Here is a 25,707-nt window from a genome sequence, read left to right as displayed (position 1 = left end):
GGACGGAGTGAGAGGAGGGCAGAGCTCCAGCCCACGCAGGACACACCATCTCTGGCCTCTCCAAGCCCAACTGAGACGCTGTGTCCACAGGGGCTGCGTGTGTCCTGAGTGTGGGGCGCAGAGGACTTGAGGGCTGTTGGCAGGATGGCCACATGCAGGTACGAGGGAGCCTGCACACGTGAGCCCCTGCCTCCTCCCCTCACCCCCCTCCAAGGTGCTACAGGCACGTTCCTGGCAGATTGCACCCCCCGCCAGAGCCCAGTGACAGCCATCAGCCCTGCCGGGCCTCCCCAGAGTGGCCGGCACTGGCCCACAACCCAGGAGAAGCATGACTTGGATGGAGATGGCACGTGATGACCGGTGCAGGACAGGACCAGCCTGCCTCGGACGCCGCCCACGGTGCTCACCACACGGGCCCTGGTGCTTGGCAGGGATGCTGCGCTGCTGCTGACACTCGGCCTGCTGGCGCCAACAGTCGTTGTCATACGTGTGCCCGTCGTGGGCGCACACAGGTCTGTAGGCCCCATCACAGATGACGCGGTCGCAGGAACAGCGGGGGTGGCCTCGGCGGGACAGGCACACAGCACTGAACCTGCACGTCTCTGGGCACTGGTCTGGGGGGCAAAGAGATCAGAGGGGCCGGCGTACCACGCCAGCCCCCACCTTGGGATGTGCAGGGGATCCGTGGGGACCCGTGAGGTGTGTAGAGGAGGTGGGGACAGACAGGGCTGAGCCATGCCGAGTGCCAGGGTGCCCTCCCCCCGGGAGCTGCCCACCTCGAGGCAGGCACTGGCCAGAGCGCACTTTCTGGAGGAGGAGGCCTCGTGTTGCCCCTGTTCGGCCCATGATGCAGTCGTTATCGTAGGTGACCCCATCGTCCCCACACACAGGTGCCTGCCGGGAAGGGCAGCTCTCTGGCCGCAGGAGCATCTCTGGGTGCCGTGTACGTGGGTTCACACGGCAGACTCGGCTCAGGTCGTTGAGGGCGCCCTGGCAGGGGTCTGAGGGCAGGAAGGCGAAGGTCAGGGCCCTGCCGCTGGGGCACCCACTGAGGTCACGTTACGTGTGCAGGCGCCACTCACCGCAGGGGCCATCGAACTTCTTGAAGATGTTCTCCTGACGGGCGCAGGCGTGGAGCAAGAGCTGGCACTCACTGGGGTAGTCAGTGCCATCGCTGCCGCACACTGGGCTCTCGGGGGCCCCCAGGCATGTGGCAGGGCACAGGCATGTGGCCGTCAGCCCATCTGAGGAGCGCGCGCAGGTGCTGCCGAAGCTGCAGGTTATATTAGAGCAAGGGTCCCGCATCCCTGTGGGAGGGGCAGGGTGGGGTCACACTGGCCGTGCTGCCACAAACCCCCTCACCGCAGGCCCCACCCCACCCCACACTCACCACAGGGCCCCCGGCGCAGCAGGCGGATGCGCCTTTGCTGGCTGCACTGCGCCCGCTGCAGCTCACACTCGTTGCTGTATGTGGAAGCATCCGAGCCGCACACCGGTGCCACCACGTTAGGGCAGGTGCTCTTCTTGCACACACAGGAGGCTCGGCCCGGACCTTCTGCACTAGGCTCGCACACGGCGCCGAAGCCACACAGCATTCCTCGGCACGCTGGAGGTGGAGCAGAAGACAGGACCCCCAGGCCACGGTCATTACTCGCAGCGTCCAACAGCCACACGCCTGCCTGTGGGTCACACTGGCTGTGTGCGAGACCTTGCACGGACAGTCGCACATGCACATGTGTGTCCACTCATGTTTGTGCTGACTCACAGGAGCACGTGTGTACCCGCTGGGGCCAGGCCTGATGCCTTCCCCCTCTCAAAACGCCCCAGTGCATCGCAGGGCTCCCTCATCAGAACCTTCTCTAACCTCACCCCTGGCCTTGCAACTGTGGAGGGGCATTGCATCTGCTCCTGACCCACTCCCCACACAGGGGCAGACAAACAGCCCCCAGGCACAGGGAACCAGGGGCCTCTCCCCACATTAGAATCAAAGCCCCTCGTGTGACTGTGACCTACCCCTCAGGGCCCAGGCCCCCTCTGCCCCTGCTTGGGAGCTGCTCCAGTGTCCACACCCACACCTGGCCCCTGCCTCCTCCCCAGGACAAGCTCCCCTGCCTGTCAGGGATGGCCTGAGGTCACAGGCTGCAGGGAGTGGCCTCTGAGGCTAGGTCACATGCTCCACCTTCAGCAGACACCCCTGCCCTGCCTGCCTGCAGACTCCCCCTTTCTTCTCACTCTCCCCGCCTGCTTGCCTGCTTCTCTGCAGCCCCCTCTCTCCTCAGGCCTGTCTCCACCCACATGGGCCCTTCTGTGCCCACTCCCCACCTTCCATGCTCCCCACAGCCAGCCCCCCTCAGGTCCAGCTTTGCTGCGGCTCTGCCGCCGCCCCCCCCCCCCCCAGCCCTCTCAGGCTTCCCAGCTGCAAGCTGACCAGGGCGTTTCTTCCTGGAGCCCCTGGGTGTCCCCACCCTCATCTCTTGCCACCTCTCCTCCTGAGCAACGCCCCCCTGCCCCAAGGTTCTGCTGCCCCACCTCCCGCTGAGCATGGCTTCTTCCAGGACCCTAGAGCGACAGCCCCTCCTGAGCTTAGCCTTGGGGCAGGGGCAGGCTGACTCCTCGGGACCCCCACCTGGGATCTCACACCCATAGGCAGGGCAGGGCCATTATGGGGTGCAGCTGTCTGGACCTGATGAAAGTTTAATTGGGTCCAATTATCATTAATAAGTTATGGGGGCAGCCCCACCCCCAGCCCCCGCCGCCAGCTCCCAGCAGGCTGAGGAAGTGGGGCAGGAGGAAGCACACTCCATTCCAAGGTGGGGTAGAGGGGGGCCGCTGCACAGGGAGCTGGAGTCAGCTGTCACCGCAACGATGGCCCACCCCAGGCTCCTCCTGCCTATCTGTCTGGGGGGGTCCCCGCCCCCATCCCACACAGGCTGAGTGAACAGGGGCTAGAGGTCAGGGTAGGGCCAGCATGGATGCCCCAGCCTGAAGCCCCTGCAACCCACCTGTGCTCCTCTCCCACCACCATACCCTGGGCCACCTCCATCAGATCCGGGAGCCCAGCTGTCCCCAGCTGCATTCGCCACCAGGTGACTGTGGGCACGCTATGACCCCGCCACACCTCAGTATCTCCTTCTGTGAATGGGGACGGTGGAACTTACCTCCCAGGGCTGCCGTGAGGCTAACTGGGCCAAAGCCGCCAAGCCCTGGAGAGGCCCAGCACACACTCTGTGGGGGGATGGCCACCATGACCAGAGCAGTAAGAGCTGCCAGCACCCCAGCCACCCTGGCCACACACCTAACTCTCTTCTCACTCTCCCTTTCCTTCCAGCGTCATCTCTCCCTGAAGCACTCATGTCCCTCTCGCCTTTAACGCTCTCTTGCCCACGGCCCCAGAGACCCTTGGGCCAAATCCACAGGCACTTCCTGCGTCTGGCTGGCTCCTCTACTTGACGTCACCTGGACCTGTTGATCAAGGTCTCCCCAGAGTCCTGACCCCATGGCTGAGACCCCCACTGCCCCTCAAGCTCCTCGGCCAGCTGCTCCGTGTGGTGCCTGTGCTCCAGCCTCTCTCCCTCTGGTCACCTCGGTCCAGCCAGACGCCACCTGAAGTCCCAGTCTCTTGGCCAGGGCTGCTTACTCCTGCCTGACCAGTAGGTTCCTCACCCGCCACAACTTGCACCTTCCCTTCAGAGCCCAGGGTTCTGTTCTGTTCCTTCAAGACAGAGATCAGGGAAGGAAGGTGATGATGATGGTGGCAGCTAACCTGTGATGAGTAAGGCTGGGGCTCTAGGTCAGGTTCATGGAGGATGGACTGGAAGGTGAAGGACTGGGGGCCGGAGACCAGACATATCTCAGGGACTAGCTCCTGGACGGAGGTGGTGAGGGCAGCAGGGGCCAGGGCCCCCGAGGAGGGGCACGGAGCTGAGGCCGCAGCACTGACTCCCAAGTCAGATGGGCAGGTCCAGGTCCCAGCCCCTCCGCTACCCAGCACTTTGAGAAGCCCACTTCCCTCTCAGAGGGCAGCTCCCGAGGGGCTGAAGTGGGGCCAGATGTCCGTCTTCAGGGCAGGTGCTGCACTTGATGATACAATCTGGGCAAAGCCGAGGGTGGGGCACGTGGTGCTGGTCCCCTCTCAGCCTCAGGCCCCGCATCTGTTAGGTTGGATGAGAGTGGCCCTGTGCACCCCCACATCTGCTCCCCTGTGGGGCAAGGGGATTGGAGACGCCTGAGATGACCTTCCAGACTGAAACTACATGCACAGACAAGTGTGATGGCACACGCACACGCGCACACATATGCAGGCACAGCTCATCGTGCAAGTAACAGCTCGCCGTGTGGGTGTCAGGCCACGCAGGCCACACCTGTATTAGCCCCGGATCGTTACACAAGCTGCCCCTTGTCGCTGCACATGAAGCACCCAGACACTTAGAGACCCTTGGCCTTGAAGGCTCACCTCGGGGCTCTGCCCACCTGCCCAGCTGGGCCTCCTGCAGGAACCACACTCCTCACTTACCCAAGTCCCCCCCTCTCCATGTGCAATGCTGGAGGCGTTGGTGGCTTTTTATAGCCTCCGGTTGGAGCGGGTATATTTAACTCTCTTCCCAGACTTGGGGAGGATGGAGCATGGAGCAGGTCCCCTGAGCCCCGCCTACAGCCACAAAAGTGAAGTGTGTCCCTGAGAGGGGTGACAACGGTCACGGGGTGCTGCTGTCCCCAAATGGGCAATGGGATCAGAGTGCAGGTGTGGGGTCCACGTGGAAGTCTGTGGGGGAGGGCCAGGGTGTGTAACAGAGAAGACACACCAGGCTCTGGGCTTTAGGAGAGGAGGCCGAGGACGCTGGGGGAAGAGGCGGGTCTTTAAATCCAACCTGCTCCAGGCCTCTTGCCCACAGCCTGTGACAGACTCAGTCCTGGGCCCCAAACCCCAGCCCAGCGCAGACCTGCCCCCCCCCCCACGGCCCATCCCATGTAGGGACAGCACTCTGTGTGTGTGCCTCCGTGGACCTGGGCAGGTGCCTGCCCAGCAGGGGACCCGGGTTCCAAAAGCAAAGCCCAGGAGAGCACCTCCCTCTCCCAAGAAGACCCCGGGCCGCCCCCTTCTCTTGCCAGCCCACAACACCAAGAGATTCCTCTCTTCCCCTTGTATTAGCTTAATCACCACAAGCCACACACCAGCAGAGCCCCCCAGGGAGGCCAGGCCCCAGCCCACAAAGCAGGTCAAGATGGCCGGCCCCAGCCTGCTTGGTCCCAGCGACAGGCCTGCCAATCCCTCCTCAAACAGCTGTCGATGGTCCTGCTGAGGCCCTTCCCCAGAGCCCTGGTCCCTGCACCCTTCTGCACACAGTGCCTGACTCATTTCTCAACCTTTGGGCTCCAGGACTAAGCCCCAGTTTTGTGGCCAAGATGCAGCCAGGCCCAGGGACTTTGGGCCCCACGTTCCCTTTGCTCTCCACCACTGTGGACGCCCTAGGAAGGACCCAGGTTCCCTCATCCAGCCTCCTCCTCCTCCTCCAAACACACCTAACACATCTGATATGCACGCCCAATTATAGCCCCTAACCCCCAAGAGTGCCACTGCTCCTCCAGGCACGGGTTCCCAAACTCAGTCTGTCACTGAGCCCCCACTCACCATCCGGAGGCGTCGGGGGCACTGGCGTGAAGTGGGTTCCAGGTTTGTCTGGAAAAAAACAAATCTCATGTTAGGTCCCTCTGAGCCAGTCCTCCCATAGCCTGTCCTTCTGTCCGGCCTCTGTCACCCCTGCCTGCACACATCCCTTCCCTGGCCCCATTCTGAGCCCTGAAGACAGACTGAGGCTAGGGGTGGGCAAAGGCAGAAGCCTTGGCTTTTCTCTGTCCCTCCAGCTATACCATCATGCCCTGACACTTGTCAGGTGAGGCCCAGCGGCAGGCATATGGGCAGCCACCTAGGCCCTAGATGAGGCCCAGACTCTGACAAAGCCCCCATTCCCAGTGCAGCCAGATGCCCCCTAACCCTCACTCCCAAGGAAGGTTGTCTCTGAAGCTCAAGATGAGGGTCAGCCCTCTCCCTTGCGCCCACCCCCCGCCCCAGCTGCCAGCCACCAGCTGCAAGAGGATAGGCTTCGAGGGGCCCATAGGGGCCCGGGCATCCAGAGATGACCCATGGTGCCCTCCAAAGATGCAGTGGCCCATCATAGCTGCCGGTTTCTCTGTGACCCTGCCTGTCCCCTCATATTTGGTGGCTGAGGCGGGGGACCTCAGCCGGCAGAGGCAGGATCCCTTGGGCCTGGCAAGGTAGCCACACCCAGACACGTACAGTTGTTGAGGAAGAGTAGTACCGCGAAGCCGAGCGTGGACGTGGCCAGGAGGATCAGGCAGACGTTACAGGGGATCATGAAATACCGCACCAGCAGGGAGACCCCGTGCTGCTGCCGGGGGTCCCGCTCCAGCGGCAGCGGAGGCATGGCCCGCTCCTCGGCTCCCACTCTTGGGGTGTGGGGGGTCCTCACGGAGTGCCCTTAGGCCTCCTGGGTGCTACACCGCTCATTCTTGGCCCCCCGGGGCAGTTGACATCAGCTGCATTTCAAAGTTCAGCTCCAGTCACAGCTGGGGAGCAGGGGGCACTAGGCCCCCTCCGCAGCCCTTGAGGCTCATAATGGGAGGTGTGCAGGATTCTCCCGGAGTAGAAATCCCAAATTTGGGCTCGGAGGGAGGCGGAGGAGGAGCTGAGGGCCGGGAGCCACCCCTGCTGCCCACGCCGGTCAGGGCCTGGGCCGTAGGCGCCAGCAGCTCTCCGCAGGGCTCCGGCTGTGCTCGGTCTCCCGGAGCCTCTGCCAGTTCCACAGCCCCGGCTCCTGCCCGCTCGGCTGCCCTGCAGAGGCGGGTCCGAGCGCGACTGGCGGCGAGGCGCAGGGCGCGGCGGGCCGCGGCTGCTCCAGCGGCTCCAGCGCCCGGCGGAGGCGGGAGCGGCGACGGCAGCGAGCAGGAGGAGCGCGCGCGCGTCCGGAGGGAGAGAATAAAGAGCCGTACGCGGAGGGCCGCGCCTCGCCTCCCGCCTCCGGGGGAGCCGCGCCCGCTGCCCGCGCCCTCGCGGGTGAGTGAGGGGCGAGGGGCGCCACGGAGGGAGGGCGGAGAGCAGCAGAGACAAAGGAAGACGCCTCCCGGGACCCCGGCGGGCGCCCGCGCGGGGAGTCGCGGCTTGCGCCGCAAGAGGGATCGCGCGGACGGGCACGGGAGGGCGTCGGCACGAAACAGAACGCAGGGACCAGGGGCGCCGGGGTAAGGCAGCGGGGTCGGGGCGGGCAGGGAGCAGAGCTGGGGAGGGCGCAGAGGTAGGGGCCGGCGCTGAGGTGGGGCGCTGGGGCCGGGGAGGGTGCAGGGACGGGCCAGGGCCGGGTGGGAGCGGAGGCTGGAGCTGGAGGAGAGGCAGGTGTTAGGGCGGGGGCGAGGGGCTGCGGAGTGGGAGCGAGGAGCCGGGCGTGAGCGGGGCGGCACAGGCACGGGGTCCCCTCCCGCTCCCACCCGGCTGCTCCAGGCTGGGCCGCGCTTAAGCGGCCACCCGCGGAATGTCGGAGGGTCTGTTTGCGTCCCCGCAGGGGGCTTGGCCTGCACGTTGTGGGCTGCGGTCTGCTTGTCACTGCGTGTGCGTGCCACTGTCTCTGCTCCTGCTGGCCCCATTCTGGCAGGGTGGGGGTAGGGTCTCCGGAGTATAGGTGCATACACAGGTGGAGAGGGGGCTGGGTTCAATTCGGAGGGTGGGCTTCCGCCGCCTAGGAACTGACAGCAACACCTCATACCATCCCCGCACCCCCAACTCGAGTCCCCGCAGGGAAAGGAACATGCAAATGAGTTCTATGTAAATGAGCGTTATACAAATAGCCGCAGGGCTCCAGGCACAGTCCGCGAGCCGGGAGAGCCCCCCAGAGGCGGTCGGGGAGCGTTGGGGCCGCGAAGTCACAGCGGGCCAGGGCGCGTGGCCCACCTGGGACTCTGGTCCTCCCTACTACGTACCCAGCTGCCTCACAAACATGTCCCTGGAGTCGCCCCCCACTCCCACCCCCTGCTCACTCTCTCCTCCTCAGGTGGCCTCCGCATGCCCCCTCGCCCCAACCTTCCTCAGCTGGGACAACGGCCTGCCAGCCAGCACCCAGGTTGGCAGGTCCATCTCCTTGGACTCCTTTCCGGCTGCAGGAGCACTAGTACCACGTCCCAGTGGGGTCAGCCTGCCCTGTCAGGGTCCCCCATCACCCAGGGCAGAGGTCTTCAAACCACTTGGAGCCCTGAAACCTTGCAGGAAAAGCCAATACACAAAGTGGTTCCCCCCACCCCACCTGGCGATGGACCCAGAGCAGCAGTCTGTCAGGCTACCTGGAGAGGGGAGACTCTGGCCCCCGGCTGGCTTCACTCCCTCCACAAGGGAGCCTCCCACTCCTCACCTCACCTTGGCACTGCCCACCCCACACTGAGAGTGGTGGCTCCCAGGGCACCGCCCAGAACTGGGAGCACCCAGGGCAGGGTCTGACTTTTTATCTTCTCAGGGCAGGGCTTGGCCCAGAGCCCAGGACTTGGGGTGTGGTGAGCCCAGGCAGTGACACATTTCTCATTTTACTTCTCAGTGCAGTCCTCCAGACTGCAGGACGAATCCCTTGGCTTCAGGAAGTGCCCAAAGACAGGGGTTAAACTGAAGATGTGCCCACTGGACACACATTTGCACATGAGCCCTGTTTGCTGCTGCCACTGCAGCTGTGGGACCTCATGGGTGGGCTCTGTAGGAGGAGGGCGAGGCAAAGGAATCAGAGTGTGGGAGGTCTAAGCCCAGGCATCTTGGCCGCGGTGGCCTCCCCCAGGCAGAGACCCTGGGATCTGCCAGCAAATGGGCTGGCCTTGGATGCTCACGTGGTGGTAGGGGGCTCAGGGCCTATCAGGCCTGGCCTGGGGAAAGGGGAACCAGCAGGCAGCCTGGTCCCTCCCACCCGAGTCTGAGTCTGAGCCCCCACAGGAGTTGGATGCCTTCAGAGAGACAAAGGACCATTGAGGCCCCAGACCCAGCCGGGGAGGGGAGCTCAGGCTCCCCAGGCTATTTTAGGATCATTCAGCCCTAACCAGCCCAAGCTGGCGCATGCCCCAGGAACAGAGGGTGCGCAGAGCTAGGAACAAGCCCCAGCTCTGGCCGCACGCAGAGTAACATGCTACCGCTCACATGTGTTTACACACGCTCCATGTTCCCGGCTCACACAGGATCTCGCACACTCCCCCACGTGCACACACACTGGGCATCGCCTTCACACCTTAATGCAGGGCAGAGCTTGTCCCTCCCCACACAGCACACACTGGATGTACTCCCCTGGCCCTGAGAAAGTGGGGAATGGAATCTAGAGAGGCTGGGAAGTCCTACCTACTGGCCACCTGCTGACCCCTTTCTTACAGAGATGACCCTCACTCACAAGGGGCTGAGATGTCACCGACACCCCCCCCGCCCGCCCCCACAACTGCCCCGGTCAGCGAGCACACACGGGATCTCCGGGGTATCCTGCTTGGGTGTGAAGTGCATCGAGCAGCTGAGTGCTGGCTGCCAGGCGGCCCCACAGTCACAGATGTCTGGCTGCCCCTGTGGGAGTGGAGGGGCAGGGGGGCCCCCTCCCCCCCGTCCCGGCCTCCTGGTATCCGTCTCAGACGACGGCCTTCCCCTCCCGCTCGGCCTCAGCAGACAATGAGCGTTTCACAAGCGGGACATCGCTGCTGGACCCCGGCCAGCCTCCGGGAAGGAGGTGGAGTCCAGCCCAGGCCACAATCATTGATCGCTGCCTCAGGTGAGGCTGGTAGGCGCCCATGTTTGAGTCGGCCGGCTCTGTGCCCCGCCGCCAGGCACCGGGCCGGGCCCACACTTTTGCCGGTTGGCCCCCGCTGCTGGGCAGAGGGATTCAGCGAGAGCTTGGGGAACAGGCTCAGCAGGGCTGGCTCATAGGGCAGCCCCCACTGGCAGCTAGGAGGGCAGCTGCAGGCCACTGAGCACCCGTGCTCCTCCGCGCTTACTCAGCACTCCTCCGTCTGCGCCCTGCCTCCAGCTGGTCTGAGCTCCGTGGGCGGGCCGAGTGCAGGAGGTGTGTTCCCCTCAGGTAAACTCTCCGCCCTCAGGGAGGTTAGCCAGTGGCAGAGGGTGCCCTGGATTGGCGGGCCTGATATCTGTACAGAGACTGAATGATGGAGCGAGGGGTTGGCAACTCCAGACGGAGGCCACTACAAAGGTCCCGGTGAGAACAGACTCTGAGGCTGCAGGAGTCCTGGAGGAGCCTGCCAGGTGGGACCGAGGGCAACCAGGGCTATGGGAAGATCCTCAGGTCCCAGCAGCTCAGCTCAGGGCCTGGACACCTGCCAAGACATAGGCTGCAGCCACCAAGAGGTGCCAGCCAAACAGAGGAGGGGACAGCAGGCACCTGGGGATGGGGTGGAGCTGACCCCTGCTCTCTGTCCCTCCCCTCCAGGACAGCTCCTCCTAATGCACCTCGGCAGAACCCTGCCCACCTGCAGGAGGAAAGAGAAAGCTGGGGGAACCGGGGTGGCACCCAGGTGTGGTCAGTGCCTGGTGAGTCAGGAGACCCTCCTGAGTCCGGCACAAAGGTCCGCACTGGGGGGCGGTGCCTCCAGAGGTGCTGACCTGTGCGTCAGGATGAAGGGACACCTCCTGGAAGCAGGACAGGCAGGAACAAAGGGGTAGAGAGACTAGAGAGGGCCACTAAGACCTGAGCAGATGCAGGACAGAGAGAGGTTAGGGAAGCAGCCCCTGGGGGAGAGCAAATGGGATGAGCAGCAAAGGTGGGAGGGCTGGCTCAGGGGAGGGTCCCACTCCCCCAGCCAGTGGGTTGTGGCCTGGACTCCAGGTTGCTGGCCCTCTCCCCTGTATCACTCCAACCCCTCACCCAAGACAAAGGGACGACCTGCTGCTCCCTGCACCCTCGAACCTTGTTGTCCTGTCTTTCCCATCCAGAATGTCTTTCTCCCTCTGCCTTCACTCCTCCACACACAGCTCACACCTGGCCTCCTTGGGATGCCCATCCGGAACCTCAAAGGGCCCTGTGCAGGTGACAGCAGCAGCCCCTTCCAGTGGCCCTGTGAGGATGTGCTGCTGGGCCGTGAGTGGCTGCATTGATGAAGGAGCCAATAGGTGGAGTAATGAGTGGCCCTGATGAGCCTCACGGCCTCCCCGTCCAGGAAGGCAAGTGGCGCACATCCCCTCCCCACTGATGGGTCAGGGCCAGGCCACAATCTGCCTGGATGTTTGGGCTCTTATTTCTCCCCAAGGTGCTGGACCCACATCTGTGGGCAGAGGGACAGGTGTCTGCTTCTCCCAGGGCCAGCGCGGGGTGTCCCAGCGGACGCTGCTGGGGGCAGAGGCAAGGCAAGCGCAGACCAGCGGCAGACCTGCCTCTCCTGACTTGCCCTGCCTGGCTCCTTGTGTCAGACTCAGGGTCCGGTAGGCACTTGAGGGGACGAGGAGCCCAGTTGGCCCCTGCTACAGCCCTTCCATCTCTGGCTTTGAGAAACCCTGAGGCAGAGACTACAGGGCGAGGTACCCAGACCTCTGCCAGGTATGGGTGGTGGGAGGGGGGCACCGCTGGACACTGGGGAGATGGGACCCACGTGAGGGCAGAGGGCTGGAGCCCTGTAAGGTTGCCCATGACCAGCCTGTTGGCAGAGCACCTAGAGGGTCCCCGCCCCAGGCTGAGCCCTGGGATATAAGGGTGGCAGGAAGCACAGGTCACCAGCTGGGGTTTCAGCCAGAATGGTGTGCAGACTGGTACACCTGAGGTTGCAGGCACGTGTGCATACATGCCTACAAACCTGCACACGTGCAGGCCACACAGCTGCAAACAGCTGGCTGCCCGTGGGACAGAGAGCTCCCCCCTCCCACGTCTCCACCACAGGGGGAGGGGAGCTGGGAGGGGCATCTTCCCTTCCCAGGTCCAGCTGTAAGCAGCCCCTGGCAGGGGGCCTTCCTCAGGAAGTTCTCAGGGTCTGCTCTGGGGGGAGGGGCCCCTTCAAGGGGAGCTTTCCTCCCAACTGGAAGCCTTACCAGGGGCCTAGGTCACTCCCTCCCCAGCTCTGAGCCACAGCCCGGGACTGGGACAGGTCCCTTGGAGCCCCAGTGTAGCCCATGGGGGCACAGCACCCTCCTCAGATGACCTGTCACTGTCATCAGGTAACTGCCACTAGGGCGCTGTCTCATTTCTGAGATTCCTTTTTCTCTCTGGTGAGAGGTGGGCACCTCCAGGGACCCTGGGGTGTCAAGTGCTACTGGGGCTACTTCAGTAATTGTGCCTGCAGCCGCCAGCCCAGCCAGCCCAGCCTGCACGGAGGAGCCACAGTTCCCCATCCCAACGGCCGGGAGGAGCTCCTTGGGCTGGCACAGCAGGACAAGAAAGGGAGCCCATTTCCCACGGACCCCCAGACCTCTAGGCAAGGGAGAGCTTGTGGGGGAGGGAGGGCAACCGGGTCCCACAGGTGGAGGCAAAGGACCGGGGTGGTGCGTCAGGGGCAGGAGAGAGGCCAGTTTTGGCAGCTGTTTTCCACTCTCCTGTGGGGGTGGCAGAGGGGGCAGGCTTTGCTCTCAGGGGTTGAGGGGGTTAACCCTTCAGGGAGGAAGCAGAGCAGCCTGGACTGCAGCGGGGGGCTGGTGAGAATGACCACTGGCTAGATCCAGAGCCCTGAGTCTGGGCCCACTCCCTCCTCTGCACTCCCCCCTCCTCCTCAGCCTGTCAGGGTTCGCGGGCAGGGGGCTGTAGCCTCAGACCCAGACCAGCCGTTTCCTCCGCTGCGCCTGGGTGCTGGGTGCTGGGTGCTGGGTGCCAGCACACACAGAGACCGCCGCGAGGGACAGCAGAGACGGAGGAAAGTTTCCAGAGAGCCTTTTTTCCCATTTCCAACCTGCAGGGGAGGATGGAGGACTGTTCTCCGGGTAGGACCAGAGAGATGGGGTGGGGTCTGGAAAAAGCCAAGAGCTGTTTCCACCAGCTCAGTCCTGCCCTAAAGGAGCACTGCCTGGTGGAGCGACAGGACCCAAAACCCTTTGGTTTCAGGAGCAAAGCCCACTCCCACGCGCCCCCATCCCTAGGGGACTGTGTGGTGACGGCTGCCTGCACGGGTGGGCCCGAGTCCACTCCCCGAAGCCTTCCTACCGGAGAGCCCCAGGTGGGGAGAAGAGGGCACAGCGGGGTGGGGGTGGGGTCCGGGCAGATGCCCCGCCCCCCGCTGCTGGAGGGAAGGAAGAAGGCACTGACGCCAACCTCCAGCCCGGGCCTGCCCTCTCCAGGCCGACCTGCCTGGGGGAGGGGCCAGGGAGGGCCCTGGGCGGGTCTGGAGCGAGAACCTACAGCCTAGAGGAGGGAAACCCGGACAGGAAGAAGCCACCTCCCGCCTCAGCAGGGAGGAATGTGAATATGGGGGGGGGGTGCGGCGGGCTCAGCGGAACTGGGGGTGCAGAAGCTAAGTGCCAGACAGCAGAGGGAGCCAATCCCAGTCCCGAGGGAGCCGCCCGGAAACCTCCCCCTGGACTTCCACCTGCCCCTGCTCGGCTCCGGGGAGGGTCAGTCCCTGTGGGGGTGGGGGCGTACCGGCTGTCCACACTGGCTTGCACCAAGGCCAAGGCCGGTGGCGGGGGACCCGGGGCCTCTCCAGCGTGAGCTATAGGACTGCCCTCCAGAAGGCCCTAGACGACTGGCCTGGCAGGAGGAAGGGTGGGGGCCGGCCAGGCTAGGCCAAGTATGGGCACCAGGACCCCTGTTTCAGGGCTGGGCCGGGCTGCGCTGGACCAGCGCCAGCCTCACTCTGACCCTGTCCCTGTGCCAGGCCCAGAGAGGGCAGACAACACTTCCTTTCTCTGCTCCTGGCTCCTGGTGGGGGGAAGGGCCCCAGGCCTGCACCCCTCTCTCCGAGGAGCTTCAGGGGAGGCCCCAGGACCAGTCCTCATGAGGTAGGGGAGGGGAGGGCCGTGCCCAGACCAGGGCATAGTAGCCGTAAGGCCGGAGGAGATGCCCGCTCAGCTGCCAGCCTGGGCAGGCTCATGGTGTGTGGGCGGCTGGCACTGGAGGAGGCCAGGCCGCTTCCCTGACAAAGCAGGGGCGAGGGTCTCCTGTGGCAAGAGGCTGCTTCAGAGACCGGCTCCCTCACCCACAGGTGGCGCAGAGGGAGGGACACATACCTGTCTCAGTTATGCTCGGAATGTGGCTCCTCAGGCGGGAGGACAGGGAGGAGGAGCTCCCAGGGGCCTGCAGGCCCTGGGGGAGAAACTGAAGAAAGCCATCTGCATAGAGCAGGCGACCAGGTGTGCCACCCAGCAGCAGGTGCCCCTTCAGGAGAGCCCAGGTGGGGATGAGGTGGAGGCATCCAGGGAGGTGGACCTGGGAGGATGTGCCCCCTGACCTTGGCTGCTGTGGGCCTTTTGGGGGTTGGGGGAGGTGTCATAGAGGCAGGGGTCTTGGGGTGGTCTTGGGGCAACCTGCACGGATTGGTGGCTGTCCAGCCTTCCCTCTGGGCCCTGTGGGGCGGGGGCAGCTGTGAGGCCCCAAGGAGCAGAATGGGATCAGAGTCAGACGGGGAGAAGTCATCGTAGTTCAAGCCCTGCCCATCTGTCCCCCTTGCCAGGGTGAGGCCTTGGCTCCCTGGAGAGTCTGGGGTGGGATCCAAGGTCCTTATCTCCTACAGAAAAGGAGGCGGGCCTCCTCCCACCCCCACCCTGCTGAGGGAGGTGGGGATAGGGCTGTTCCCTTCCCCAAGGCTGGCCTTAGCTAGAGGGGACCTTGTTCCTCAGGCCTCGGAGAGCCTCAAGGGGGAGGCGCCCCCATCTAACCCAGGGCCCTGGGAGGCATCCACCCTGTCCCCAGAGCCCAGCCCTCCCAGCCCCCTGACCCCCAGCTGGGCCGTGGTTTGCTTCCAAAGAAGAGATGCATGTCTCCGGGCTCCGAACTTCCAGGGCTCTCCAAGCTGCTCATTCTGGGCCCCTCTGCTCCCTGGGGGCTTCCCCTCCACCCTGGCCCCACTGCAAGGCCCCAAGCCACAGTCAAGGCTACTTCTTTTCCTTCCTCTTCATGAACCCCCTTCCCCAAGACCCTCCACCTGGCAGGCCCACCCAGAAGAGTCTGGTGGCTTCAGCCTCTCCTGGGTGCTCACCCCATTGCTACAAACTGCGGGTCCCAGCCCAGCTGGAGCTAGGGCCCTAGACTGGTCACTACCCTGGGCAGCCCCTAAACACTAGGTGGCATCTCCCTCAGTCCTGGGTGGGGGCTCTCCCTGTGGGTCCTCCTCTCTGGCTGGCCCTCTGCCTGATCCAACATCCAGAGCCAGGGCCTGGCGTGGGCCGAGCAGGGTCTGGCAAGATGGCAAACCTTGTTCTGTCTGGGGCTGCCCTCCCGCCACATGCCCTCTGACCCCTCAAAAGGTCTCAGTTACTGACTCACGGACCCTCCGGCTGGACCCGCCCAGCTGTAGAGTAGATGACTTGCCTTCTCGATCTTGCAGAAACAGGGGACCTCTTGCGTCCTAACACCTCTTTTCCAGCCTCTCCTTAGCCTTCAACTAATCCCCCAACTGGGCATCACTGCCCCACGACCTGCCCCATCTCTGGGCCATCCTCCCACCTCTTCCTAGACCGCAAGCTTCTGGACCAGGGCCAGGGTCTCCAGCCCTCACCTGGTGAGAGGGTCATGCCAGGACCCTGCAGCTAAGCCACTGCTGGCTGTGTATGATGTCATGGCCTGGGACTCTGGATGCAGCCGCAGGAGCAACCGACCAAAGGCTGAGCAATATGCTGCAGGCTCCCCTTCAGCTCCTGACCTGCCCCCTGCCCAGTCCAACCCTGGCCAGGTAAGTCCACTGTCCAGGACCCCACAAAAGCCAAGCCAGCATCCCAGCTGTAAGTTGGGTAGAAGATGGAACTCCCTGCTGGCCGAAGAGCAAATGAGAGGGACAGGGTCACCTCCCAGGACAGGAAGTCAGGGACCCTTCCCACCACCCTGGGAGGAAGCCTTCTCTCTGCCCCCCCCCAGACATCCCTTCCCAGGCAGCCATGAGGGGACAGACAGGATGTGGGGGCGACGGCAGTTCCTGCGTCCTCCCTGCTGCATTCCCCAGCCGAGGAGCTCGGCCCCCAGCTGGGATTCTCTTGGGGCGAGGGGGCTGGGTGAGCCCTGGTCATGTGGTTCCCGCGTACCTCTCAGACGCTGGGGTGGGGGAAGGGCATGCTTGGGCCATTTGAAATAGGGGGACAGGTTCTTCATCTCTGTGAGGGGATCCCACAGCCACTCACGCTGCTAGAAGCATCCCACTCCACATAACTGCCCCTTCGGGTGGGGTAGCACCCCCGCCCCCGGGGGCCCCCGCACATCCTCATGCCCCACCCCAAGGGGTTTGCTCAACATCTGGGCCCTGTCTAGACAGATGTTTGGGATTCTGCAGAACACAAACAACTGGTGTTCATTCACCTGGTCTCCGTCTCTCGCCCAGAAAAGGGGACTCCAGGAGGGGGTGTGCAGAGCTGGGAAGCGGGGGAAGAAAAGGAGGCTTGTCCCTTTGCAGGGCTCGGATTGTTTGGCTCCAAGATGCAAGAGGGTGGCATCTCAGGGTAAGTCCTGCTTCTGTCAGAGACTGGACCTGAGACAGCCAGGAAGCTAGGGGGCCAGGACACGGCAAGGAGGTGGGACCACAAGACACCATGTGCTCTAGCCTACGACAGCGGGTCCCTTGCACACCTCAGTCCCCCGCTGCCCCGCGCTAGCCCCCACAGACCTTCTACGCAGTGCTCCACCTCCTCCAGGTTCCGCAGGGTGATGCGCATGAGGCTGGAGTTGAGCATCAACTCGTTCTTGTGGGCCGGCCACAGGTACGGCGGTGCAGGGTTCACAAAGAAGATCCTGGTGTCCCCAGTGGACACCTGGTTGTCACAGATGAGCGGGTCTCCGAAGCCACCAATCACCACCTTGTTGCCTCCATCCAGCAGGCTCTCCTGAGTCACTATATCTTTGCCCTTCAAGTACCGCCAGACCCGCACCTGGGGTGGACATGGGGGGTGGGGGGCACAGGTGTCAGTGATCCTCCTCCCACAGGGGAAAAGAAAGGGGGCCACAGAGGCAAAGAGCAAGCTGGCCCTTGGGCTTTTTCCTTTCTTCCCACCTCACGTGCTCAGGCCAGATGTCCATAGCAGACCGAACCCTGGGCAGAGGTGTGAAGGTCTTTGGGTCAGCCCCCCAGGAGGAAGCTTCAGGGATGGATGCCGCCGCCCGTGTGTGTCACACACTCGGACACATGGCCTGTAAACACACCTTCTCCCTCCAGAAGCAGCCCCCCCAACCCCCAGGTCTAAGGGACCGCAGTCACCTAGATTCCAATAATGTCTGCCTCTGTTCAGGCTGGACATAGGAAGGGGACCCAGCTGGCCTGGGGTGCCTGTCTTCCCAACCTATGCTCCCAGTCGACCCACCCAGTCCTCTCGGCCCACCCCTGGGCAGAGCCGGGAGCCACTAACATGACTGTGGTTTTCAGGGTGAGGGGCTCTGAGCTCAGAGCTCTGGGCTGGCTTGGGTCCCTACAGCCCTGTGGGTGGGCTAAGACAACCTCCCCGCCCCCACCCCAGCCTCTTTCAGTGAATGCGGTGCAGTCAGGGCAGCCTGTGAACCACAAATCAAGTTTGGGCAGCACAGGGCAGCCCCACCCTCCACACTCGGCTCTTGGAGCCCTGAGGGTACCCACTCTGACAAACCAGGCCCTGGGACGCGCCCGCAGCCTAGTGAGGGTGGGGAGCAGGACCTACAGACAGAAGGGCTGCCCTAAAGGAATGGGTCTGTGGGGGCATGCACCCATGCATGCTGTCCATAAAAAGACCCCTCTTTCCTTAGGAGCTCTGGGGGCCAGGACTTTTGGAATGGGCAATGAAGGACAATGGTGGCCTGTCCACCTGCCTGGCCCCAGCGGGGCGTCTCGGGTCTTCAGAAGCCACAGGGACTCCCTCCACCCTTCAGTGGCCCAGGAGAGGCTGGGGAGGGGGTAGCTTTGGCTCACTCTCTCGGCCACCCCTAGACTTAACATAGGCTCTAGAAGGACGGTAACCAGCAGGGGAGGGCAGGGTGGCTTTCATCGCCTCCCCCAACTCCAGCCACACCCAGGAGCAGCGGGGAGGAAGTCGGGAAAATCCTGCAGGGACTTGGCAAAGTGCCCTGGCGGTGGTGGAGGGGAGGGGGCCCGGCGGGGGAGCCCAGCTGTAGCCTGCACAGGCCAGTCTGAAAGAAGCTGCCACCCCTCCCCATCTCCATGGAGGAGGAATGGTCTGATTTTGGGGTGGGGAGGTGGTTTTAGGGGCTTGAGTGAGACTGGGTCCCTTGAGTCCTCCCTAGGAACAGATGTAGGACAAAAAACCACCGTGTATATTCCAGGGGGCTCCCAGATCCAACTGAAGGAGAGGTGAGGTAAGCTCCCCCCCCCCCCCCCCCGCGGCCAGGGGCGATCCTGTTCTCCCAAAAGCGGAATGGGGCACCTGCCCCTTGGCCCCCTCCCTGGAGGCTCAGCAACGGCCCCGCCCACTTCTCTGCACACACCTCCACCCCCAGTCACTGCAGCATTTGCCCCACCAGGACCCTTGCGGCTGGGAGATTAGATGTGACCCCTCCTCTCTCTCCTGACCACCCCTTCTCGCCTCTGGGGAGGGGGCACAGCACTGACAACAGGCCAACCCCCCACTTCCAGCCCAAGCAGAAAGCGTCACCTCCCCACGTCCCTATTCTTTTCCTTGGGCTGGTGGGGAAGGGGGTGCGGCAGTCGTACATTCTCCCTGGATGGAGGCGCACTTGTTTCCAATAAGGGCTTGGGCTTAGGGTGAAGGGGCAGACGGTGAAGGGGCCTCCGGAGCTCGGGCACCGCGAGGTGGGACTGCAGCGGCACCACAAGAACTTTCCCAGACCTGGCGCCCCACCCGGGGGTCGGCTGTCGCCAAGGGAGCGGGAGCGAGCGCTGCGGAGCGTCTGGGGCTCGTTCCCACGGCCTGGGGCGGGGGGTCTCAGCGGGGCGGCCGGCTTCGCGAGGGGAGGGCCTCCGGGATAGGGGGCAGGGGTCGCGGGGGAGAGGCCCCCAACTCAGGCTTCCAGGATAATGCGAAGGGGGCTCAGGATCCCAGGGTTCCCGCGGGGGCCCACCTTGCACGAGTACGTGTGCTGCACCGGGTCCACGTTGAGGATCTCCTCCACGGTGCCGGTGAGCACCACGTTCGCCTCCTCCTCCCGCCGCTCCAGCGCGCGCTCGGGGCACGTCCCGTCGGCGCTGGGCAGGGCGCGCGCGGCCACGACCAGGAGCAGCAGCAGCAGCAGCGGCTGCAGCGGGGCCGAGCCGGACGGCCGCAGGCTGGCCATGGCGCTGGCGGAGGACGGCGGAAGGCGGCCGGAGCGAGCGCACGGGCCGGACCGTGCCGCAAACGGGACTGGACTGGACGGGACGCAGCTCCTGCGAGGCGGCGGGAGCGCGGGTAGCGCGGGGGCGGGCCGGGGGCGGGCCCGGGGCAGCACCACCCCCTTCCCGCCCCCCCGCCCCCCCCCCGCCCCGCCTTCGCCCGCCCCCGGCCCTCCCGGCGCCCAGCGACCCGCGCAGGCTGCGAACAAAGCGCCGGGACAGCGGCGCCGGGTGGAGGCCGGGCTGCAGAAGGGAGGGGGCCGGTCTGCGTCGGGCCAAGGTGGGTGGTGGGACTGGCCGGGGCGAAGGTGGACCGGGCGGGGCGGGGGCGGGGGCGGGCCGGAGGGTGATCTCCTTGCTGCGGCGCACCCCCACGGACGCCCCTGCCCCGCCCGCGCGGACGTTCTCCACCCCCACTCCCCCGCCAGGAAATGCGGCTGAAATCGGGTTAATGCATAATCTGGAGGCGACGTGACGGGACTTCCAAGGGGCTCCAGGCTGCGCCGGGGCTGGGGCGGCGAGGACTCCCCGGCTGCGGGGAGGGGCTGCCAGATCCGGGGAGGGGCTGCCAGATCCGGGGCCCCACCGCCTCTCGAGCCCTGCAGGGCAGTGCCCCGCCCCCAGCAGGAGGGACTGACTGGGGACCCCAGCCCCTCGTTGGAACTGGGGACGGAAGCTCGGCCGGCCCGGGACCCCCTTCCTGCTGGGACCAATGCGGGCCGGGGGCTGCAGCGATTGGTCACAGGGAGTAGAGGCCCGCCCACCTCCCCGTCCCGGTAAGCTCCGGCCCCTCTGCAGGGAGACGGGCTCCCTCTGCCGCCACGAGGCTGCCATCGCTTGTCAGCAGTGGACGGCCGGCCACGCCCCCTCGCCCGCTCCCGGAGCTCCGCTAGGTACCGAGGGTAAGCCGAGAAGGGTATATGCTGAGATCCAGACCCGCTAACTTAGAGCATGACCTAGCTGAAGGTGGTGGGGGGCGGGGGGCGGGGAGAGGAGATCCCTTCTGTCTCTCTAGGACTGGGTCCGCCGCGCACACCCTCACGCAAGCCGGCCGTGGATCTCGGAGCCAGAGGCAACGGAGGATGAGCAGCGGAAGAGACCCCTCTGGAGGAGGACGCTACTCCGCCCAGACCCTGGTGGAGGGATTCAAAAGAGGAGGGTGGCGCTGAGGGTGTGTGCTCACACTAAGTTACGGTATGACACAGTGAGGCTGGAGCCAGGAGCACCCCCGCCGATGCACCCTCACCTGCATGTCTACACATATATCTGTCACAGGCAGGTCTGCTCCCCCTCCCCCACTCAGCTGTGGACCCCCACAGACCAGGAAGGAGGCTTCTGGGTCTTCAGCCAAATGCCCTGAAGAGCCCGAAAGCAGAGGTCCTCAGAGCCATGCCCAGAGAGGTCCACGTCCTGTGCTCCTGCCTCCCCCATGTCCAGGGCTGACTCAGCCTGGCTCCTGTGGGGCTCACGGGGGAGGCTGGCTTCCCTCACAGCTCACCCAGACAGGCCACAGGGGTTCATGCCCCCACTGCTTCCAGGGGCACTCACCTGGCCAGGCCTTCTCCCTGTGCTATCTGCTGACCCAGATGTGGGGCTGCAGAGCTGACCACGGCACAGCAGGAAGACAAGAATGGGCTCTAGCGGCTGTGCCTCTTTTTATTTCTCTAGAAGGTAATTTCCCAAAGATGTGGGGACACATCTTCGATTTCTCTGGTGTGTGTGGGGCACCATTTTGATCCCACAAGGCTTGTCCCTTAACTTGGCAACTCTAGTCTGGTGACCACCCAGCAACCTCTGGGTCCCCTCATCCCACTCCCTCCTCCATCTCACCTCCTGTCTCACCAAAATGGGTGCAGAATGGAGGACTGACACCGAGATGGTGCTGGCCAGAGAAGAATGGACACTTTGTTACACTCAATTTTGCCACAGCTTTATTACTAGCACTCGGTGGGGCGCTCCCCTGGCCCTGCCCCACCCCCCCGCAGGCGCAGATTCATGTACACGGTGCACATAGGCTTGAGGTCATACTCCCCCAGCTGGTGCTCATCCTCCATGGGCTTCCCCTCGAAAGTCAGCCAGAACTGGTCGGCTTGCGCGCCCTCCTGCTGACACACCTGCTGCTTGAGCTCAGCCACTGTCTGCGTCAGCCGGACCTCATAGGCGTTGCTGCGACCCCTGTCGTTCCTCACCAGGATGCTCAGTGGGTCTCTGAAGCTCTGCACCATCAACAGGACCGTGCTGCCTGGGCCCAGGCCCTGGTTGACCAGGGGCACCCCATCCTGAAGCACATTGCCGGCTGGGTGGGCCAGACGCTGCTGGAAGGCAGGCACACCGATCTCCCGGGCGATCTGCTGCTTCAGGTCTGATGCCATCATGCAGTCCCTCAAGGGCACCAGGATCTCCTTGCCTCCCAGCATCTTCACCTTCAGTTCCCTACCCTGTGGGCGTCACACAGGCTCAGAGACCCTGTCACCAGTCCCAGGGCCACCACATAGTGGGGCAAAAGCTCCTAGAGCCCAGGAGTGCTGCTCCCTCCTCCCTACCCTCCCCACCCTCCAGGAGGGGGACCCCAGGCACTGGAGAGGGCAAGAGGGCATTTCTAGAATGGCCACCACCCACAACCATCATGTCACCTCCCTTCACCAGCTAAGATACCTCCCTGTGCCGACCCCAAGGGATCTCAGCCCTCTGAGGACACAGACCCTGACGTCAGGAGGAGCCCCATCCCTCCCCTCATGCTTAGGAACCTGGCGGGCCCTGAGCAGCTCTGCCTGCCTGGTACACATAGGTGTTATGCCCCTGGGAGAGGTCACCTGCCCCACCTGTCAAACCCCCCTCACCATGGCCGTGGGCTTTGGCGACAGGTCCTCTGTAAGCTCTGCTTCGCAGCCTCTGTGCGCTCTGCGTCGCTGCCGCTCAGCTTGCCGCTGCTCTTCAGCCCTGGCGGCTCAGCCCTTTAAAAAGCCTGAGCAGCCGCGTCAGAGGGCGGAGTCCGGGAGCCAACCACCGCGGGAGCCGAAATCGAAATCGGCTTCAGTTTCGGTTTCCTTTTCCCAAGGCAGGCTCCGGAGTACATGGCAGGAAAAAACAAATAGCAATGACAGGACACTGAGGAAGTGGGTACAGAGTCTCTCCAGCTGCCAGCCAGGCGCACGACAGCATCCCCACCTCCAGAGGTACGTGTTCAGAAACCCCCGGCACGCCCAGTGCCTCAGGTCCTTTTCACGATGCACAAATAGCATAATACCGAGAGCTAACAATTGGCAACTTTCACTTTCCATTTACCAGTTTGCAAAATTAGGAACCTTGGAAATCATTGCCAGGGTTAATTCAGAAATAGCAAAAAATAGTGACAATCCAACCAAGCCAGAGATAACAACCATTGGTTTATGACGATATTTATTCAGGTTTTTTATTCAGATTTTTTAAATGAAAGAGATGTGTCTTTTATTTTCCATGAAAATGAACTCACGAATACTATTGGCAAGGTAAAAAAACTATCTACAAAATGGGAGAAAATATTTGCAAGTCATGTGTCAGTTAAGGGCCTAGTATCCATAATACATAAGGAACGTTTACAACTCAACAACAAAAAGATAAACAACTCATTTAAAAGTTGGGCAAAAGACTTCCACAGACAGTTTAAAATAGAAAATACGTAAATGGCCAACAACCACATGAAAAGATGCTCAACATCATTGGCCATCAAGGAAATGCACATCAAAACCACAGTGAGATACCATGTCACACCCACTAGCATGACAATAATAATAATAACGATTAAAAAGAGAACAGTAACAAGCGCTGGTGAAGGTGTGGAGACATTGGAATCCTCATACATTGCTGATGGGAATGAGAAGTGGTGCAGCCTAGTCAATCCTCAAAATGTTAAACAGAATTTTCATGTGATTCAGCAATTGCATTTCTGGGCACAGGCCCTAGAGACCCGAAGACAGGTGTTCAAACAAATGCTTGCACAGAAATGTTAATAGCAACTCCCTTCACAGTAGAGGAGTCATAGAAATGGGGTGGGGGGAGGAACCAAATCCATCAGCAGGTGGAGGCTTCGCCAAAGTATGGCCCATCCTGGAGTTCCCGTCGTGGCACAGTGGTTAATGAATCCGACTAGGAACCATGAGGTTGCGGGTTCGGTCCCTGCCCTTGCTCAGTGGGTTAACGATCCAGCGTTACCGTGAGCTGTGGTGTAGGTTGCAGACGCGGCTCGGATCCTGCATTGCTGTGGCTCTGGCGTAGGCTGGTGGCTACAGCTCTGATTAGACCCCTAGCCTGGGAACCTCCATGTGCCGTGAGAGCGGCCCGAGAAATGGCAAAAAGACAAAAAAAAAAAAAAACCAAAAAAACCAAAACAAAGTATGGCCCATCCTTAGGGTGGAACACTCTTCAGCCATAAAAATGAGTGAAGCACTGCCACAGGCTACACTGTGAGGAACCTTGAAAATATGGTGCTTAGTGAAAGAGGATAGACACAGAAGGTCATGTATTGTGTGACTCTGTGTGGAATGGCCACACTCGGCCAGTCCATGGAGACTCAAAGTTGTCCGGTGGTAGTCAGGGGCTGGGGGAGGGGGGAAGAGTGGCAGCGAAGGACACAGGTCTCCTTTGGGATGGTGAAATGTTTCAGAACTGCATCAAGTGACGGCTGTGACACACTGTAAATATGCTAAAGGCCACTGGATTACATACTTTAAAGCGGTTAAGTTTATGTTGCATGGAATTCCCGCTGTCGTGCAATGGGATCGACGGTCTTGGGAGCGCTGTGACATGGGTTCCATCCTTGGCCCAGCACGGTGGGTTAAGGACTCGGCGTTGCTCTGAGCTGTGGTGTAGGTCGCAGATGCCTCTCGGATCCTGTGTGGCTGTGGCTGTGGTGTAGGCCGGCAGCTGTAGCTCTGATTCGACCCCTAGCCTGGGACGTGAGTGCAGCCCTAAAAACAAACAAACAAACAAAAACACCCTCCTAACTACTGTCACTGTTTTGTAACCTGCTTCATTCTTAGATGTGTTTAAACATCTTTCCATCGTAATAGATACTTTCATGCAAGTTGTTTTAGTGTCTGCGTATGTTCCCCACAGCATCAGGAGTCTACTGGAGAATAGGGTGCAATCAGGAGTTCCCCTGTGGTTCAGTGTGTTAAGGATTCGGTGTTGTCACTGCAGTGGCCTGGGAACTTCCACATGCTGCAGGCGTGGCCAGAAAAAGAGCAAAGAATAGAGTGTAATTAATTCACCTATCCCATATTGTTGAATATTTAGGTTGTTCTCAAATTTTCACTATTACAAACTGCACATTATAGGCATATGTTTGCTAAAAATAAATAGATAATTAATTTTTAAAATAAATAGCTTTAAGTGAACTCAGTCAGACAATGAGACACCAACATCAAATGCTTTCACTGACATGTGGAATCTGAAAAAAGGACAGAATGTACTTCTTTGCAGAACAGATACGGACTCACAGACTTTGAAAAACTTATGGTTTCCAAAGGAGACAGTTTGAGGGGTGGGGGGATGCGCTGGGGGTGTGGGATGGAAATCCTATAAAATTGGATTGTGATGATCATTGTACAACTATAAATGTAATAAATTCATTGAGAAACAAACTAAAATAAAGTAAAAATAATTTTAAAAACATTTTTCTTTTATTTTTTCCCTTTAAAAATAATTTTAAAGAAAAAAAAAGTAAATAAACTTTTAAAAAGAAAGTAATGAGTTCTGGTGGCCTAGTGGTTAAAGGATCCAGTGCTGTCGCGGCTGTGGCTTGGGTCACTGCTGTGGCATGGGTTCCATCCCTGGCCCTCAAACTTTTGCATGCTGCAGGTGCAGCCAAGAAATAAATAAATAAATAAATGGAAAATACAAAGTATTTTGAATATAAATTGATCATTCCACCTCCCCTCCCCCCAAATGATCTCATAGGGTACCAAAGTTGCTAACATGCCAAAAACAGTTGAAAAAATTGGTTCTTCATATGATTTTAAATTTTTTCTTGACATACTCCTTGCATAAATATTAGTATTATAAAAAGAAAACTGCAAATATAACAAAAGAATAAGAATGTGAAAACCCTTCAATCTCCTTCAGCTGACCATTATTAAACATGGCACAAAGATAAAGAAATTAAAAAATTAAAACAGTTACAAAGAAGTTTAAAAATAAAAACATAAGGAGTTCTCTTATGGTGGAGGAGGTTAAGGATGCAGTGTTGTTGCTGCAGCAGTGTGACTTGCTGGCATGGCATGGGATCAATCCCTGGGCTGGAAATTTCCACATGCTACAGGTGCAGCC

At 61.5% G+C, this 25,707-nt stretch overlaps 2 protein-coding genes across 7 annotated transcripts in view; both read right to left on the bottom strand.

The window, feature by feature from the left end:
• Positions 1–19,437, bottom strand: part of AGRN (agrin) — a 32,215-nt gene extending 12,778 nt beyond the window's left edge. For 3 of the 6 annotated variants that reach the window (XM_047791002.1, XM_047791003.1, XM_047791006.1), the window contains exons 1-7: positions 19,152–19,437; positions 16,756–17,017; positions 5,630–5,677; positions 1,391–1,606; positions 1,083–1,307; positions 777–1,001; positions 408–614 (exon numbers count right to left, since the gene is read on the bottom strand). In XM_047791002.1, coding sequence (XP_047646958.1) covers positions 408–614; positions 777–1,001; positions 1,083–1,307; positions 1,391–1,606; positions 5,630–5,677; positions 16,756–17,017; positions 19,152–19,364 — 1,396 coding nt within the window. In that variant the 5' untranslated portion in view covers positions 19,365–19,437. Of the gene's footprint in view, positions 1–407; positions 615–776; positions 1,002–1,082; positions 1,308–1,390; positions 1,607–5,629; positions 5,678–6,295; positions 6,815–16,755; positions 17,018–19,151 lie in introns of those variants that run through there. The other 3 variants (XM_047791004.1, XM_047791005.1, XM_047791007.1) reach the window with 3 other exon arrangements.
• A 1,872-nt stretch (positions 19,438–21,309) lies between these two features.
• ISG15 (ISG15 ubiquitin like modifier) lies at positions 21,310–22,529 on the bottom strand. The gene is made up of 2 exons (XM_047792198.1): positions 22,242–22,529; positions 21,310–21,839 (listed from the first exon to the last, which is right to left on the bottom strand). Exons 1-2 carry the CDS (start codon positions 22,242–22,244, stop codon positions 21,339–21,341), a joined length of 504 nt encoding a protein of 167 aa, XP_047648154.1. The 5' UTR covers positions 22,245–22,529; the 3' UTR covers positions 21,310–21,338.
• Between the last annotated feature and the right edge of the window lie 3,178 nt (positions 22,530–25,707).

Source organism: Phacochoerus africanus, chromosome 8, assembly GCF_016906955.1.
Source record: "Phacochoerus africanus isolate WHEZ1 chromosome 8, ROS_Pafr_v1, whole genome shotgun sequence".
Lineage (NCBI taxonomy): Eukaryota > Metazoa > Chordata > Mammalia > Artiodactyla > Suidae > Phacochoerus > Phacochoerus africanus.
This window is presented reverse-complemented; position numbering and strand designations above follow the sequence as displayed.